At 48.4% G+C, this 19,409-nt stretch overlaps 1 protein-coding gene across 3 annotated transcripts in view; it reads left to right on the top strand.

The window, feature by feature from the left end:
• LOC141746197 (galactosylgalactosylxylosylprotein 3-beta-glucuronosyltransferase 1-like) overlaps positions 1-19,032 on the top strand; it is a 30,841-nt gene extending 11,809 nt beyond the window's left edge. Inside the window, exons 2-6 of one of the 3 annotated variants that reach the window (XM_074594238.1) lie at positions 8,556-8,704; positions 9,041-9,579; positions 10,895-11,191; positions 11,694-11,801; positions 15,561-19,032. In XM_074594238.1, the coding sequence (XP_074450339.1) occupies positions 8,593-8,704; positions 9,041-9,579; positions 10,895-11,191; positions 11,694-11,780 (1,035 nt within the window). In that variant the 5' untranslated portion in view covers positions 8,556-8,592 and the 3' untranslated portion in view covers positions 11,781-11,801; positions 15,561-19,032. The remainder of the gene's footprint in view (positions 1-8,555; positions 8,705-9,040; positions 9,580-10,894; positions 11,192-11,693; positions 11,802-15,560) is intronic. The other 2 variants (XM_074594247.1, XM_074594255.1) reach the window with 2 other exon arrangements.
• Positions 19,033-19,409: the final 377 nt, after the last annotated feature.

Raw genomic sequence — 19,409 nt, 5'->3', positions numbered from 1 at the left:
TTGCAGTGTGATTTCAGCCAGAGCAGCTTCTCCTTCGGTTTCTTTTGCCCTCCCTAGGAGTAACTGGGAAGTCCAGCAGGGAAGAGCATTTCGACATTGCCTTTGAAAGCAGGAGGAAAACAAGCTGTCTAAATCAATCGAGAGTGTGCATTAGTGATAGTATGTTCCTCTGGAGGTCTGCATTTGATGTCATATTGACACATAGCTAAGATCAAAGCCTGTCTCTGCATCCTGGCTGCTACCAGAGGAACAGAATTGGCCTTTGGGCCCCATATCTTTACAAGGAGCTTGTGATCAACGTGATTTTTTTTTTTTCCCCCTAAACAAGCACCTGTGAAGTGTAATTATCCATCAAATAATGCCTAATGCCTTTTTCTCTGAAAAAGTAATTCCTCTCCATCTTTGAAAATGTTCTGGAAGCAAATACTATGGGTTTTTCCTTTCTGCTTTTGTAAGAAACCTGCAAAATGACAGCTCCCACTCCCGCTGAACAGGCATCAGCTGTTAACTCAGTAGGGAAAGCTCTGGATGAAATGTACAGATACTTTGGAACAATCCGGTATTGTTTTTGCTTCCTTAGAATTATTTTGCCTCCTCGGAAAAAAAGAAAGCTTTTTTTTTTTTGGATAATGCAGATATTGGGCTGATTCACGCTGATATGTTTGGAATGATTATTCTGTAATAGTCATCAGCACCTAAAAAGGACCTCGGTTCTGCCAGAGCTCGGCAGCAGGGGAGAGAAGTCGACGTTTGAATAAGCCCCCGACTTCCCTTTCAAGAGAGGATAATTCCAAGCGGAGAGGTCTCTCAGGAGAGAGCTGGCTTTCTCAGGAGACATCTGGTACCTCCTGCTTCTGTTTGGGCCTGAGCTGCCAATCTTCTTCTGGGTATTTCTGGCACCCCTGGATTATGGCTCTGCAGTGCAGATGCAGAGAAATTGGGACGGGGCGGAGGGCTGTGTCCCTCTGAGTCACAGCCCACCCTCGCCAAACCTCAGGGGATCAGGAGGGCGGTGACAGGTCGCATGGGTCGATCACGAAGGACGTTTGGGTCTGGGCTGACTAAAAATAGCCTGGTTTAGACCTCCTTTTGCAGGCTCCGGAAGGCTTCCTGCATAGCTGGGCTTTGCAGCCAAGTTCAAGGTCTAGTCTATATCTGAACTGGGTTATCTATGTTCCTGCTGATAGCCCAGATAGTGCCTGGATACCCTTGATCTACCTGGGGATAGCAGGCTGAGCCACGCGCTGTCTCAAAAGTATTGGCTCCCGCGGGACCTAGCCAGCAGATTTAATTAGCTTCGTCAACGTTTTTTTTTGTTTTCTGTTGGGGTTTTTTTGCCTTTTTTTTTGCCTTTTTTTAACTGGGGAACAAAGCCCTGTATAAAGCATCCCCCTCCCCCGCTCCGAGCTGCTCAGGCACGAGCCACACGCCTGGGATAAGGATGCTCTCGGGAAAGGCGCCGTGCCGAGCTGTTTACGGACGAAGGTTGGAGGAAGATGCTTGACTTGGGTTCATGCGGGCGGTGGAGGGACGTGGGGGGATGCACGGCGCATTCCCCAAGGACAAGCCTGGTTTCTGAGCTGAAGTAACTGCAGTCCCATATGGCAAAGGGATTGGAGCTGGCAGGGAGAGGATGAAGCCTTTCTTTACATCTGAGGAAGAAGCGTGGGGGCTTGGGAAGGGCGGCTGTTTCACTGGGAGTGACTCACTTCCCAGGGAAGTTGTGTCCGCAGGAGCCCGCGCACCGAGTGACAAAGTGTGGATGGGGCTGAACCTTGAAACCCCACAGCTGCTGGTAGCTCCACTCTTCCTGCCTTGGGGAAGGACCTGGCCGTCCTTCCCCATATTGTTTTATTATTTGTAGTTCTCTGGGTTTTGTTTCTCCAGGGGGCTCACTCAATTTTGCCCCAGCCTCTGTTCCCACAAGTGGCAGGGAGATACCCATCTCATTCAGATGGCTGGTGGGCGTCACTTGCCTGGAGCCATTCAGGAGGTCTTCAGCAGAGGGACAATTAAAATACCCAGCAGAAGAGCACCCTTCCACCTCCAGAGAGGACCACAGTGGCCTGCATTGCCTCTGCTACTGGGAGGTCAAGATCCCAGTTCTGGGTTGAGGAAAGAGCTTTTCCCTTCCCTGTTCCATCATTAATATTTACCTTCCTAGAAAAAAAACCTCGTCCTATTTTTTTTTTCTCCTCTGCTTTTCAGGCACCCAGTTCCATCAGAGTTTAGGGGAGAAATTGCTGCTTATTGAGCAGAAAACCAAATCTCCCTTTTCCCCTTCTGCTTCCCACCCCCACAAGGAATGCAGCTGGATGTGAACCCTCAGGCACTGTCCTTCAGATCTAGCCTGTCCTTTCTGTCCTACATCCACGCCGTTCCTGCAGACCTGTCTCGGGGTCAGAGGAGTTCCGCTGCCGAGAAACGTCCTGTTGTGGCTGTGTTTGCACAGTAATTACCCCTGCTTATCCCAGCACAGTAACCCGTTCCACCCACTTCTGTGGTTCCTTGCATCTGTCCTCCCACTTTATTGTGCACATCTCGAACAGGCAGGAGACTGCCTGGTGAGGGGAAGCGCTGCGGCATCTCGGCGTGTCTCAGTTTTAAACAGTACTGGAGTTTCGGCTGAAGGCTCTGATGGGCCCGGGGGAATGTGGGGAGAGGGGACAGCGGCTTCCTCTGGATTTCAGCAAAGCAGAGACAGAGCCGTTGCTGATCACCACAAATACCGGCGCTGCCATGAATTATGCATTCCTTGTTTAAAGAGAGGTCGCTCTCATCAATAATTGAAAGCTCCCTGCTCTGCCTTCAGCATCACATCTCCCACACCGGGAGTTAGGGAACTCATGAAATCTGCATGGACTTCCTCAAGGTGGCTAGGGGAGAGAGGCAGCAAAACGCAGGCAAAACAAACCAAAAACCCTGCTGACAGTTTTGGTGCGTGAAATTAAGAGTCGTCTGAACCTGCTGGCAGCTCTGCTCCAGTTCTGCTCCTCACACCCCTCTCTCCTCCCCTCTCCGCACCTCTCTCCTCCCGGGTACACGCAGAATGGTAGGCTTGCAAACAGGGTACAAACCAAGATTAGGGGCCATTTCTTGAAGCTTTTGTCTCCATTAGCTGAAACTAGTTTGCTTTGGGTGCTTGCCTAGAAAAGTCTCTACAGTGGGTGGCGGGATGTTCCCGGGAGACAGTTTGAACTGTGAAATTTGTCCCTCTGGGAAGATAAATGATCTTTAGAGTCTGTGTCTCAGACTACAGACATACAGTCCTGGGGCTGGGGTTGCTCCAACATTCAGGGTCTTGTAAGCCTGGCTCGGACAGGCTGGCTGCCCTGAACCAGAGGCTGCAAAATCACCTCTCTTGCAGAGCAAACTTTTGGAAAGGTGTGGTTCTCACGCTGAATCAGGCAGGTGGTGGGCAGAACTGAAACCTCACAAGAGAACTGCTAAAGCCCATGTGATCCTGACTGTTTCTGAGTTATCAAAAAGGACGTAAATTGAGCAGCTTTTCGACAGGCCTATAGGAAAATCGCAGGCATCTGAACTCACACGTCAGCCCTCTAAACCCCGGTCTGCTGGGCCTCTCCCTAACTTTCACCTTTCTCTACCATTCACCCAAGGTGTCCTTTCAAACTACTCTGCAACTCAGGGAGAAAGTCACAACCTCTTAAAGTTGTATCTGAAGAGGGAGGCTGCCTGGGTTGTTCTCCAGCCTGGGAATCCTTATCCCTCTCCCAACATCTGAGCTGCCTTGCCTGTAGCAAATTGTACCCTGTGTTGGTAATTAGTCAACAGCAGATGAAGGGATCGGTCATACGAGATGCTCTGAGCCTCAGCCAGATCTTGCTTCTCTTCACCATCAGTTTGGGGCATCCAGGATGGGGCTGGGCTCTGCCCCCTGTGTGCTTCTCTCGTTCTCTTCTCCTGAATCCTTTCAGATTAATGCTCTCTGCAGCAGCACACGAGCTTAAACGGAGATGGGATGCTGTTGTGTCCCGGGAATTGAGAAGTCTGACAAAGCAGCATGAAGTGAGAGTAGTACGAGAAACATTTTGTCCCTATCATACTCAGCTTTGTGCTCTGTTTGTGTGTGTTTGTTTATTTTTTAACGGAGAACAGAAGATTGATGGATGAAATTAAGGAGAGGGATGTGTAATTGGAAAACAGCTCAAGAAGGCTACAGGCAGCATATTGAAGGCATCCATCAAACATCCAGCTAATGTTGTTAAGGGTGTGTAACACAAACAGGGGCTGCAGGAGACACTAGGAAAAAAAGAAAAGGGAAGACAAAGGGGAATAGGCAGGACAGGGGAAACAGCAAGGGAGGAGAAGAGCCAGCAAAAGAGTACAATCAATAATATTTGTATTGCAATCGCATCCAAAGGCTCCTGTTGGGATCAGTGCGGGACTGTACAAGCACATTAAGAGACAGTCCCTGCCCTCTACAGTTTAAACCCAGGAATTACGGGATGATCGCTGGAGGTGGGTTTAGATGATCACAAAATTTTCTTCTGATCTTGAATCTCATTTAATAGGATCTGCTCTGAATGGGTTTAAAGGCAGAAGGAAGGTAGCTGGTTGTGCCAAGAATACACACAGCAATGCCTGCCAGCCAGGCATGCAATTAATCTGAGCCACTTAGGGGACTTTGTTTTTAATTATAAAAAGTAGGTAAAACTATGTGCAGTAAACCTCCATAAGCCCCACTGGGGCCATCATCAGGCTACCCAGAGGCACTGACACGTGACTGGGTTTTGATGCTGTGTTTTCAAAAGGATGGTCTGATGCTTTAATGGACCACTTTGTGGCAAGTATTCCATGCGGGGTGCACATTAAGAAAATGCAAAGGGCCTTTGTGTGGGGAAGGAGAGAAGATGAATGCTAAAATTATTAGTAGGCCAGGGGATTCCTCTAATCCTGGAAACAGGGAAGAAGAGAGCGTCTTGAGGACTGAGAAAAGGCAGGTGAAAGATGTAAAGGAACAGAGAAGAGCACGAGCATGACGGATGCAGGGGGCGGCAGTGGGAGAGAGAAGGTAAGGTTTTAAAGAGAAAATAAAGTATTCCATTCTGAAAATGGGGTAAAAGTCAGACATCTCTGTAAGGTTCAAAAGTGACCTGGTGCTTTATGGAGAGTTTAACTCATTCAGCATTGCATGCTTTGGCAAAGCAATAGAGAGAGGGTGCATGTAGAAATAAATAAGCAAGGAGCACCAGGGGAGTTGCACACACAGACAGCATCTCTGCTTGTTAGCGGTGTTTGGGAAGCACGAACAGGGCTGGCTGTGAGGAGGAGGAGGAGAAAGAACTAGAAAGGGAATTTGTTAAAGCTCTTCTAACTCTGGTCCGCTCTCCTGCGTGCTCTCTTGGTAACACAGCTGCAACCGCCGCCTCCTCTTCTCCTTTCCTCCAGAAGCGACCCGAGTTTGCAGCAGTGGCAGGCCCGCTGCATAGAAACTGTGCCTGTGTAATTAAGGGCTTTTATTAAAGGGAAAAAAACACTGGCTGCCTGGCTCTAGTGCTAGTAGTTGCAAGCATACGAGAGGAAGCAAGAAGCTGTGATGATCCCAAGCCTGGGCCTAGGTGGACCTAGTGTCTGCTGCCACTACAAGTCAGCACGGAGCCCTCCTTGGATTTCTTTGGTGGCTTTTTCTGTTCTTGTGGCCCCAGGTGATGGGAAGCTTTGCTCTGTGTTTCTACACTGGTAAGGGAAAGGATTTCCTGGCGGGAAAGCAGCCCCCGCTGTGGGTAACACCATCCTGCCCTGTGTCTAGCCAAGATCTCTGGCTTACGAAACACCTATGCTTTTGGCACTAAAACTTGAAGAAGATTCTTGTACCTGCCCTGGACCCGGCCATCAGAAAGCAATGAAGTTATGCAGAGCCAGCATGTTTGCTGTACAAGGCTCCTGCTGGCATCACCAAAAGAATGCCATGTGCCCCAGGCCACACAAGTTCCTTGGCCCACTTCTTCATCCATCTTTCCATTGCTTGAAAGTAGATGAATGGCCACCATGGTGTTCCTTGAGTAAGGGGGCTAGAAGCATTAGAGATTACAACCACAAATGGTCGGTTTGGGGAGCAATGGAGATAGGTTCCCTAGAGGGACTGCTCCAGCATGGTACTTTTAGTGTCTAGCACAGAATGAGCTCATGTTGCAGCAATTTCCTTAATAGGGCTCGTGAGTATCTACTTGCCTGCCAGAAGACTTGCTGAGACATGCTAGCCTTCAGTCAGATTTTGCTGATATGGGTTTGATAGTTATTGAGAGTAGGGCACTGAGGAGCCCTGTGATCGCATAATCCTTGTTTTGTCAGGAGACCAAGGTAAAATGTCAAGGGAAAAAATTAAAGGCAGCTCCCAAGAAGCTCCCAGAGGATTAATTTAGCATAGCATCCCCTGACACCTTCCAGGAGTACCATGTGGCTGCTGTCACTGCAAAGCAGAGCCCGTTCGGACCGGTGGTCATGTTTCTTCTCACATGATTCTTTAAGGCTGAAGCAGGGCAATTCTTCCCCTTTGCACAGGTGAGGAGCTGTCGGACCCAAATCTGGGGCAAGGAGCTTCCTTTGCGCTCAACGTGCCTATGTCCCTTTGAGGACCTTTGTTTTAGAGGAATGGCCTTCAGTACATCTAGGAAATCCCTGGCAGTGTAGGAATGTAGAGCCAACCAGTTTGAACCTTCTTTCCATCCTCTGTATCAGGGTGATGCCATCATCCTCTTTCCTCAAATTGCTTTCAGCCTAGGAGAGCAAGAGAGCCCGGTGGGGCTGTGCCGTTCAGCAGTTCTCCAGTTTCCGGGATGTGTGACTGTAGTTTCCCAACAGAAATCTCTCTGCAGGAGGCTTATGAAAGTTTTATGCTCTTTTTAGCCTCCTAGCGAGCATCGCTGTGGTAGCAAGGAAGTCCACCAGCAGAAATATTTGGCATCAGAAGGGTAATCCCAGAGGAAACAGATTACAGATGTTACCAGAAGGGAGAGGGGGATAAAATCCAGCTATCAGGTATCAGGCAACCTGCTTGGAGTGATAGCAGAAAGTCCTCAGATGGTAACAAGAAACTTTGCTTGGTACCATTCAGTGTTTCTGTGGGCTGCTGTTCTGCAGCAGCAGAAGTGGATATCTCTCTCTGGAGCACTGCTTTTGTTGCTGGTGTGTAATAACACTATCAGGAGACTTTGTACCCAGAGAGGGACCAAAGCAGAAGGTAGAAGCTGGAGGAAAATGTTCCTGACTGACAGTCTGCCGGAGCCACACCGAAGGCAGCACATGCACTAGACAAGCCCATTTGATGTTGGACTTCCAGAAGTTGTCTCTGGGATGTCATGCTCATATGAGTTACTGCGCACAAGCTGTTAAGGGTCTCTCAAACAGGTGAGTCAGGAAAGCCATCACACCATGGCTTTACACAGGGCTGAGTTATGTCCCTGGACAAGCGGTCTGCAATAGATGTCCAAATACTTTGGTCTGTATTTTCCAAACTGATCATTACTGTTGGCTACTTTGTTGAAGGCATGGCTACCTTGAGAAGACAAGGATCTGATTTCCAGACAGACTGATTGCTCGTTATTCATATTAACTAGTGGGAGCTGAAGGTGCTCAACAATTACAAAAAATCAAGCACAGGACTACTGTAGCTTCGACCATCTGTAAATAAGCCACCCCCTGTTATTGATTATTCCTGATACTTTTTCCCTTTATTTTTCTTTATTTTCTTTTAGTTCCTCTCACCTTATAGAAGGAGTTTCAAAACTAAACATTAAGTGTTGCAATTCTCAGTTCTCACAATCACGTACATTATAGAAATGCTAAGAAAGAAATTAAAGTCTTCTGAAGTCTGTGATTTAAACTAAATGCTGCAGTGGCCAAACACTGCAAGCCAGGAGTAGAAAGGGATGTGGAATAATTAAACTTTCAGCAGGCATCACCAGCAGCGTGGAATGACTGTGGCAGGGATTTCGTGGAAAACTTAGTAGGCATGCAATCATTGATTGCTTCAATGCACCTGCATAAGCAGGATGGAATTAAAACTGCAGGAATGAAAGAGATGCTGGCTATCTTGAGGATCCATGACATTTTCTGTTTTGTCCACTTGCATAAGCAGGAACACGAATCTCGCACAGAGTTTTAAAAAATTGTACAAAAAGAAGCAAATTAAATGATCGCTACAAAGCTCAGCAATAAATACCAGCCCCAGAGAGGGGGCAAGTAACAGTCCTCTCTGGCTTCAGAATCAGCAACATGAATGACCCCAAGTCAAGGATAGTGGGTTCATCATGGCGCAGTTCTTTATAGCAACATAAATAGATAAAAGCTGCTATTCAATAGCACAGGAATTGGCCAGGGCAACTGGATAATGGTTCAGGCCTGCAACGTTAATGGGGCTCCTCGTAAACTTATACTTAGAGAAACACTTTGCTGGTTTGGTGCCCAACATTTATCATGCCTCCCTCCAAGCAAGACAAACTCAGCCTATTAGTTTGGCCTCTAGGATTACTGTCCTAATGTTTGCGGTGACTGATAATTTGGAGGCCTTACTCTTTTTTCCGCTCTGAAAGGTAGAGAGATGCCTGGGCATTGGAAGCTCTCTGCAGCATGCTGAGGAGACGTAACCTTCTTACCACGCTCCTGATCGCCTTGCCATGGGCTCTTCTCCTAACCTTGTGGCACCAGTACCCAACTACCCGCTACCTCAGCCTGTTGAGAAGTAAGTGCAAGAGTTCTGGTGTCAGTGTGCTGGTGGTTGTGACGACTGCTGGTGCGAACCCTTGGTAGGAGATGCTCTCTCATGGGATGGGTTAAACAAAGACAAACTGGCCTGAAGGCCTCCTCGGGGTTTGCCTACAGCAAGCACACAAACTGTTCTTAGGAGGGCTTTAAACATGCACCTTAGGCTGGCTTTGGGGAGAGGATGCTGATGTGCTGAGCACCAGCTCCAGATAGATGTGTCCCCAGACACTCCCTGGAGAGGAGGCAGCCTGGCAGTGATTAGTTCTCTAACATGTATCTTCTTCTTCTTCTTCCTTCCTTCCTTTTGTCCCAGAAGAGACAGATGAGAACGTGACCTCTAAAGTTCTTCTCAATGGTACATCTGCACTGAGAGAAGAAGGCCTCCCATCATGCATTCGGCAGCAGCAAAGCATAGGGGCAACGCCTAAAGTCATCCAGAATTATGTGTATTCCAGGCCTCCCCCATGGTCAGACACCCTGCCAACCATCTTTGTTATCACCCCTACCTACACCCGGCCAGTCCAAAAAGCTGAGCTGACCCGTCTGGCCAACACCTTCCTACACGTACAGAACCTGCACTGGGTGGTGGTGGAGGACTCGCCCCGGAGGACCAACCTGGTATCCAACCTGCTGGAGAAGGCAGGGCTCAACTTCACCCACCTCAATGTGGAGACACCCAAGAGTTTGAAGCTGGGACTGTCCTGGATCCCATCCCACACCCCAAGGGGGACACTACAGAGGAACCTGGGGCTGCATTGGCTGAGGGACAGCTTCAGCAACACAGCACCACCAGAAGGGGTAGTGTATTTTGCTGATGATGATAACACCTACAGCCTGGAGCTCTTTGAAGAGGTAAGAGCCGCAAAATTACATGGGACAGAAAAGCAGGATACAGCCGTAATGCCTCTTAAGGCCAGATGCACTTGCAAAGACCTCTAAGATAGGACTAGCATGTGGACATTTAGCACGAGCTGGGAGGCAAGGGCTCTAGCATGCTGCCTAGAGATCTCCTTGCCCGCCTTGCACTCAGTGGGAGCTGACTATAGGGCAGATGCAAACCCACGGTTATGCAAACCCAGTAGCCATGCTCACAAGACACGCTCACAGCCATCATGGTGTAGGCTGCAGATGCAAACTGCCACTCACACAACATTGCACCAGCTGGAGCCCCTTTTGCCAGGGACCAGAGGATATATAGTCTGGAATTTGTACCTCTCCTCAGGGAGAGCTGACCTGATTTAAACAAGCACTGAAGACAAACTTCGGGTAAGCATAGATCTGCACTGTTGCAGAGGTGTGATGGGTAGGGAATATTAGAAAAGTTGACTGACTTTCTAGTTCACCTTTTCTCTTGGCTGCCCTTCTGTACTCCGAGTTCCAGCCACCACAACAGGGCTGTGCCCCTGGGATCACAGAAGCTTGCCCAGACCTCTGCTGGAAACCTGGCTTTTGTGAGATGCCAAGTCTATTGTAAATTTGCAAAAAATGATTATTCAGTAAACTCCCTTGTCACCAATTTAAGCCAAACTGTACTACACCACTTGAAATACAGAGTTACGCATCAGAACACATTTCCAGTTTTCAGAATTGTTTAGGTCTCTGTTAAGCTCATCCTTTCTTATTTCTTTCCAGGTCCTTTCTGACAGTTTCAATAAAACAGTGCTCTTTTAGGCAGTAGCCATGGACGGAAGAACAACGGTAGTGGGAATTTGCAATAAATGAGGACAAAGATGCATCAGTCAGGGAGGGAGATTACTTGCATGAGGGTGAAGTTGGAGTGAGTGGAGTTGATAATACGGAGCTAGAGGCCTTGCAGAAGTTGTGTTTGGCATTTACTGAGAAAATTTTACAAAAAATGATAAAAGTTCAGATGAGATCAGAAAGCCGAAGATTTTCCTTCTTCTGAGGGACTGAACGTGGGCACAGAAAAGCAGTGAGTTTGGTGTTCAGAGGACGTGCTGAAACACCCTTGCAGCTTTGCAAGCTGTAGCTCTTCAAGGAACAGCACAGGTGAACAAGAGCTTGTGCTGCCGAGAGCTGTGCGATTGTGTGGGAAGTCAACGGGGGAGGACAGGTGCCAATGAAAGCAGAGGATGGGTACACTAATGGGCTGGGACAAACCTCGCGGGGTTGAATTTTCACAGCACCGTTTCTTTCTGGCACACAGATGCGCTACACAAGGAGGGTGTCAGTCTGGCCGGTGGCTTTTGTTGGGGGACTGCGATATGAATCCCCAAAAGTGAGCCCAGCAGGGAAGGTGGTGGGCTGGAAAACCGTCTTTGACCCTAACCGGCCCTTTGCTATTGACATGGCTGGATTTGCTATCAGCATCAAGCTGATTTTGGAGAAGCCTCAGGCCAGTTTCAAGCTGGAGGGAGTTAAAGGAGGCTACCAGGAAACCAGTCTGCTGAAGGATCTAGTGACTATGGATGGCCTGGAGCCCAAAGCAGCCAACTGCACAAAGGTGAGTAAGTACAAAAGACCTTGGAGATGCATTCTCCTTACTGGGTCCTGGCTGCTTTTGCAGTCTCCTGCCATGTTCCTCCACTTTCCACTGTGCCTGCCCTGTGCTGGTGCATGTCGGTGCCGAACAGTACTGGGACAGACGGGCAGAGCCTGGCAAGTGCATCAGAGATGGGAAGCTCAGAGAACACTGAGGAACGGCTAGTGCTATGCACTGTAACTGTGTTAATAAAGAGCCTCAGCCATAAAATTTGCACAGTGTGCTTCTCCAAAATCCAGGAGAACCGGCAGAGGGTTGAGCCTGGGGCTTCGGTCCAGAATGATCCCTCCTCCTTGTCACTGTTTCATGGTCCTGTGAAGCGTCTCCCAGGTTCAACCCCTTCGAATCACATGCTTCAAACAGCTGCAAGCCCCGGGTTGCTGAGGTTTCCCCCTGAAGGATGCGCTGCTCTCAGTGTTTCCATGGCATCCAGAGCCCCTGAACTCTTTGTGATTCCCTCTAGGTGTTGGTCTGGCACACAAGAACTGAGAGGCCCACTCTGGTTAACGAAGGCAAGCGCGGATTTACAGACCCCAGAGTAGAGGTGTAAGCACAGAGTCACCTCCAGGGCGTGAGTACTCTTGTCTTTACTGGTTTGGGCAAGGCAAATAATCTGTACCTGATTCCCTATTGATGCTATTATTGCCTCAAAGACTGCATATATGATTGTTCCAGTAACTCCCTTACCATACCACCCTTTGCACAAGAAGTAGATCCTCATCTTTACCCACTTACAGCCTGCATTTCATACTCATTCAAGCCTCCTTGCAGTCTGCACGGAAGCTTTGCCCGCACAGAGACAGAGAGAAAAGTGGCAGAAGAATCCTGTGGTTTCACTCAGTAATAATGACAAGCCAAATTCCTTGTTCCCCAATTTCTGCCAGCTCCAAACTCTCTTTAATGGTGGAAGTTGTCCTACGGTGTGTTGAAAGAGATCACACTCCTGCAGACGAGCTTTTACCCAGCAGCCCTGTCACTTCTGAAGCGCATCATGCATCCACCTTCAGCTTTTATCCTGCATAAACTGCAGTGTGGGCGCAGCAGGGAAAAGCCGATGGGACACTTAGACGACCTCAAACCAGCAAAGGAACCAGCAAAGAGCAACCTACAGAGACTCTCGCAGTTTGAGGGGCTCAGTACCAACATTAGCAGAGCTAGGAATACATCTGCTGCTGAGGAGAAGTACTGAAGGCACTAGGAGTGCCTTTGTGGTCCACAGAGCCAGGTTCAGCAGCAGGATGGGGGATTATGGCAACCACCACAGGTGGGGGCAGGAATGTATCAGAGATCAGTGAGACGTTCTTAGAAGTAGAGATTGATGAAGAACAGGCTTCAGAGGAGCTATGACCTCCTCTGCCAGCTGCCATGCCCTCTGATCCCATTGTTTGCCCTTGGCAGATACCTAGCCCAAAAATCCCAAAAGAGTAAAGGTACCCAATTTGGGAGTACCCAGCTTTTTCTGGAATGACTCATATCTGTGGCAGGATACAGGATGCTGAATGATTAATTCCTACTTTGGAAGATATTCCAGGGCTGCTTTCAGTCCTGACCCCAATATACAACTCAGCTCTACCAGTGGAAATAAAACTGGCAGCTTTTATACAGGCAGTCATGAGCATTTCAACTTCTGCACTGATCTGCTGTGTGCATTACTGGTAGCAGCATACAGCATTTGCACATCATCTCATCGTCTCTGAGTGACAGCCGTACAAAGTGCCAAGCAATCCCAGCCCCTGCACACCTAGCAGCAGATGTGAGGGACAGGAGTCTGTTGCCCAAACATAGACACCTGGTGCCACCACAGGGACCCGGGGGTAGCCTACCTGGCCCTCCTGTAGTGCACAAACTGCGTACTGTATCTGCCAGCTTTTCATTAATATCTCAGATATCCTAGCAACCCATAAATGATGCTAAACACCCATGCTTAGGCAGCAGCACCTCTTTTAACCCGTGCTTCTGTGAAATCTGCTAGCAGTAACAAGCTCCTTTTACGCACCCACCCCTGCTGCATCTGCAGTAGGCTAAAGCTACGATTGCCCGAACTCAGCTCATAAGGACTCAGAATCCAGTTAACTCAGAATCCAGTTACCACTTACTTTGTAAAGGATGGGCAGGCTTATAAAAACTCCAACAGATTAGGCCTGCCTTTTCCTACTTGTTAGAGGAGGGGTTGACTGCTCCACTACGGATGCAGTGTGTGGAATGTAATGTTTTCATAAATGTGCCATTTACATATCGGCGCTTTTGTCCTCACTCTCTCTTCCTGGCCAAACACTCAGCCATCCTTCATGAGAAATGCCACACACCTGCTATGGATTCTCATGGGAATAGCTCCCGGTAGGTCATGTGTTGCAAGAAAGGGAAGCAACGACCAGTCTGAGAGATCAAGACGCTGCCACCCATTCACCAGGAGGACTTGCACCCTTACCCAGAGTCATTCTCTCAGGGTGCTCTCAAGCCAGAGTCTCGACTGGGCCAGCTCCATAGATTTTGAAGGAGCTTTCCACTTGCATTAGCAGAGAATTTGACCGCAATCCCTTCTGCACCACCATCTGCCATGCGGGGCAGCTGCTCTGACCTGCAAAGTGGGCAGGTGGCATCCACTCCAGGAGACACCTGCAAGGTAAATTGCTTGACTGGGCAATCGAGCAAAATCATTAGATTCTCCCCTCTTAAATCTTTAAATTGAGATCTCTGCTGACAGTTATGGTGTTTCAGAGGTCCTTACTATCAAGGCTGCTGAGCTTCAGGACCTTGACAGACATGATCTAGTAAGCCACCGCTGAGAAAAAAAAGAGGTAAAATTGCTCCCCTGAGGATGTTCTGTTCTTAGACACAATAGGGAGAATATTTCTGTCTTTCCCTCCTGGCAATTAGTCCTCATTGAGGATCAGATCAAGCCAGTCAAGTCCCAGACCTCCTAGAGGCTTCTTTCCCCTTCAGTGCCTGCAGACGTGAGCCAGGCAGCCATTGCTTGGTGCGGGATTTGGTGGTCTGTTAATCTCTGGTTGGACCACTTGCATGGCTAATTGGCACATGTGCCTATTTGTGAGATTGCCACAGACACAGTGTAAAAGGGACCTGCTGATCATGTGAACTGTGAAGATTGGGCGTCAATGGATGCTGCATAAATAGCAGTTATTTTATCCCAGATGGAGTCCACTCTCTTCCTTGCCCACATTCCCACCACCCTTAGCTGTGTCCAGCGGAGCCTGGGGGAAAGAACTCTGTGCGCCAAATCAGAGCAGATCTGCAAAAGGGGAGCAATAGGACACATCAGGGTTTTGCTTTTCATGAGGGACAACAAAAAGAAAAAGAAGACCTCAACATTTAAAAAAGGGAAAGAGTTTTTCTTTTCTGCACTAGAAATCCTGCTTTTTTTGCTGCCCTGAGAACCACTAGGCAGGATCTGAGATGTGCTGGGATTGAGGACTGGAGGTGAGAGCCTCAGCTGCTTCCCCAGCCTCTTCATGCAAAGTGGAGGAGCAGGAGGGACAAAACGGGGGTCTCTGAGCCCATTTTCAACTGGAAAAAGGCTTTCATTGTGGAGATATTGTGGAAAATGGCCATAAGCCTGCTCTGTGAGAAACGTTGTGGGGACATGCAGAGTAGGAAGGGGAAAGTAAAGGATGGGGAAAATCCTTGGGATTGACCGTATTGCAACAGGGGCCACAGAGCAACCAAAAGCTCTCACAGAACTTCTCCCTGCCAACTGTGTTGAAACCCCCTTGAAAAACAGGCTATGCCTTCTGAGAGCAGGAGACGGAAATTAATTTCGCTTCATATTTCTCTTTCTTAAAGCCCTGAAAGCTATCATGCAAGACTGGTGTTATAAAAACTACCCATTCTTAATGCTAATATTTATTTACAGGCATCGGGGAGAAGAGTTTGCTTAGGTTAGCATAGAACTCCTTCTGCCTTGTGATGTTTGTAAACAGGCTCACCTGCATTTCAGAGCTTCCAGACAGACTGAACAAGGATCCTCAGATCTCATCCTCCTGCTCTTTCTTTAAAATAAATAAATAAAAATCAGAGAGGTTAAAATAATGATTTTACTGGTGAAAAAAATCCTTCAAAAACTTTTGCTAATTCATAAATAAAATATCCCAGCTAGGACTCTGCACTGCAGATAGAACAAGCAGCTCTTCAGATGCATCCTGGCCCGAAGCTGTGCGTAGTGTGGTTGAGGAACCTGGTTGCTGATGCCTGCCCAGTGTCCACCTTAACCAGAGCACAGCCTTGTTGGAAATGCGTCTCCTGCCCTGTTGTACTGGATGTGGTATGGACAGCTCTATCTCCTTCTTACCTCATCTTGTGTTTGTTTTGACAGAGGCAGCGGGCAGTGATCGTTCCCAAAGTCTGTCAGCAACCACAGCAGCTGCGTGCCCTGCCTGTTCCATTCAGCCCTCTGCTCCGCTGCTGGAGGATGATGAACACCCCCGAATGCCGCCACACCGATCAGCTCCCACTGCCCGAAAAGTGGTAATGAGCAGGGACAGAGCTGATGTGGTGCCCTGCCATCCTACAGCTCTTCACCCTTGACTTCATGCACTGGCTCCCGTTCCTCAGCTGGGAGAGGAGTCCTTCCCTTCCCCTGCGGGCTCTGTGTTTTTAACCATTCGGTAAAATTTATTAGATGTTATCTCCATTCTTGGCTGTGCCAGCACAGAAGCTGAAATCCAGGATGGGTGTGGGTGCCTCTGAAGGTCTTTGCTGGCATATCATGAAACATGAGCTTCAGTACAGCAGCTGTGAGCTGCGGTGGTTCAAGGACAGGAGCTGTCACAAAAGCACAAATGTGGACCTGTTGGCCTGAGGCTGGTATGCTCTCAAAACAGCTTTAAAACAAAGCTAGCCTGAGAGAGGCTCTCCCTCTGAAGGATGCACTTAGACAACTACATGGATCAGCCTTCGGTGTTGGGGAGGGAGCTGTGCTGAAGTGTCTCATTTTGGGTTTGAGAGTTCAGAAGGGATCTGGTGCCTACGCCTTGGCTGAGAACTTGAACTGCCTTCACTTAAGGTTGTTTTGGGAAATGCCGTCCCAGATCCCCAGGCCCAGAGCCCTCTGGGTAAAGTTCCTCTCCCGCTCAGGGAGACCCAGCAGGTACTGTACCTCGAAGGCCGTGCCTCCGTGTCTCGCTGCAGAGACCAGAAAGCAGGGGTAAAGATGGGTGAACTTCAAAGCGTTGTTCCTAGCCCGGAACCCTCCTGCAGCACCATCAGGTGCTTCGGTAGCCTCAAATAATGTTCACAGACTTGTTTCCTAGACCTCCAGAGAGGAAGACACCTCTCTGGGGCGGAGGTGGGTGAGAAGTGCTCAGAGAAGAGGAACCTTCAGCCTGCTCTCATCTCCTGTGAGAACGTTGAGGAATGTGGAGATACACCATCAAGAAGCGTATCTCGAGCATGTAGATGATAACTGAACTATCAAATGTGACAAGGTTTTCCAGTTGAACTTTGAAAAGCATGTGCGGCCCTGTGAAGAGAGAGGAGCGTGTCATGTGGAAGGGTTTCCCTTTCCCTCAATAAAACAGGAAGACAGCCAGGTGGAAGGCAGCCCACAAAGGAGGAGGTGACAAATGAGGACTGAAGGAAGGATGCACTGGATTAAAAGCACAAGTGTTGGTACCATGTGTGTGCGTGGGGAGTGGTGTTGCTGTGACTTTTCCAGGAGGATTCCCTGAATGACCCAGAAACCCCTCTGAGCACATGTTGAAAACCATCTTCACTCAGGCCATGAGAAACAAGGCTTCAGGCGTTCAAAACACATTGAGGATTTCACAGCTGGGGGAAAGTTATGAGCAACTGAATCATCCCCACCCAAGAAATTCTGGGCTGGCAGGAGACTTATTTATTTGTTGATTTATTTATACTAGAATTCTTCTCTGCCTATTCCTTGTTTAGTTTTGGTTTTTAGCTTAGATCATCTGACATGTTCATGAAGAAAGAATATTTCCCCCCCCTCGCCCCAGCCTCTCACAGGAGAACAATAGAGCTTAGCATTCACCGATGAATGTCGTATGTTCTGCGCTCCGCGGGGTTTCTTTACAATGGTGTCTTAAACTGGCAAAATAATCAGAAACACAGCAAGGAGGGGAGTACAGTGAAAGGAATTACAGTTTCTTTATGCAAGAAACGTGGGTGGCACTAAGTTTCTGGCTCCTGAGCAATCATAGCAAGGTAAAAACATGTGCAAAGGAGTGCCTCGCTCAGCAGATAGTCCCCATGGGATCTCGGGAAGCCTGCCCGAAGGGGGCTCTTCGAAGGGTATCTGAGAGAGGGAGTTGGTCCATGTTCCCTCACATGGGGAACAAGCAGCTGCGCACACTGCTATGGGAGGGGGCTAAAGCACAGGAGAGGGCAAAGGGGGTGAAATGCCTCCTATCAGAGAGGAAGCCAGGAGAGATCAGAACAGGCAGCAAATAGAGAAATGGAGGCCACGCTGAGTGAGGCCCAGGCCAGGATCTTTTTGGATGAACACATCCAGCACTACAAGGCCACCATGCCAGCCATCTCCGCATGAAGAAATACTGAATGGGCCACAAAAACGGTGTCTTCTCTGGGCCCTAGAAAGGTCCTTACAGAGCAAGGGTCTGGTTTACTGGCATTAGATAGCATGAAGGAAGCCCGGTGTCTACAAAACACTTTTCATTCTCCGTTTGTCAGAGCTTTGTGTCCTGTCCCCCACGGGAGGTAACAGGCCTTGCACTCCAGTGGGCTTTGCTGACCCATCCCTGCCACCAGGCAGGTGGGATCAATGCTTCCGTCCAGCATTAAACCAAGATTAAGTCCCCTTTTTTGTGGTTTTGATGAATAAGCAAGAGTGAGGGAATAAAGGAGTTGATTTACGATCCTCCATTTTCTCCTCTGAGATGGGTAGGGTTTCTGCCTGTATGAACAGGAGGGGATATGGCAATTAATTCCTTGGCCTTTGATCTCGCACAGGCCCTACATAGGGTTTTGTCACTGAAGGTGGGTAGTTGCAGCAAGGGTTTGTTCCCATTGCAAAGGATACCCACGCACACATGTTTTTAGAGAGCTGTTCTCTCTGCATCCCTATAAGAAAGCAAAATTATTATTCATGGGTTTCCCACTGGAAACCACGTATCCAGTGACGCGTGCTACACTGTCAGTTCAGCGCCGGTCAGAGCCTGCTCCCACCACCAGCCCATTCCATCCTATTCTTGCCCCAGCCTGGCCCTGCGGAGGAGAGTTTCTGTGAATCCAGGAATCAAGAACCAGTCACTAAATTGTGCAGGACCGAGACCTTGCATGGACAGCGTGGATGTACACAGCTGATACTCCAGGCCAGCAGACATTTGGACCTGTTCATCACAAATACACTTTTGCCTGTGGAGCAGCCTAGGGACAGCAAGGACCGCTGCTGGCCAAGGTGTATCAGCTAAGGGCAGGCAAATTACAGACGCCACAAATTAAGATGTCTGTTTGTTAGCAGAGCTGGGTGGGAGAGCCCAGTGGTGGAGCAGCGGTCAGAGTTACAGGCTTCGGTGAAAGTGAATGCAGTGAGTGAATGCCATAAGGAGGGAGGCTGCAGATCAAGCCTGAAGTGTTTAAAGAAGAGAAGACATCCCAGCACCTGGTTTTTACTAGCATATTAGTATCTGATATTCATGTTCTCTGAGATTCATCCAATTCAACAACCAATGAATATTACTAACATTTCCTGTTGCAGAAAATACTGTTGACAAAGGAAAGAGAATGTCAAGAAAGTAATTTTTAATGGTTATTTATTTATATTGAATGGTACTAGAGCATTATTAAATATTATGTGAATAGTACAATATTGCACCATTGTCTTGTCTCACAGCGTAAGTGCTTACTTCTTTTCCAGGAAAGCACAGCGGACTCTGTAATTGAGAATGTATCAGTTTTAGTTGTTCTCATTTTGAGGGTACTCCCTTCAGTCTTCATCTGACCCAAATGCCACATGAGAAATTCAAGCAAAAACATTTCAGGTCCCTGAGACCAATGCCCACTTTATGGAGATGAAGGAAAGAGACAGAAGGAGACAAGAGAATGTAGCCTGAACTCCATATTCTTATGGTGTCTCTAGCAGCAAGCTGTCATTTTGGTGACATGACAACAAACAATTCCTATTGAGATTACTGCCCTCTAAAGGTGCTGGCCACAGCTCAGAAGTGGGTGGTGGTGACAACAT

The sequence above is a fragment of the Larus michahellis genome, chromosome 1 (genome assembly GCF_964199755.1).
Source record: "Larus michahellis chromosome 1, bLarMic1.1, whole genome shotgun sequence".
Lineage (NCBI taxonomy): Eukaryota > Metazoa > Chordata > Aves > Charadriiformes > Laridae > Larus > Larus michahellis.
Note: the sequence above shows the minus strand (reverse complement) of the source record. Positions and strands in the feature narration are given on the sequence as shown.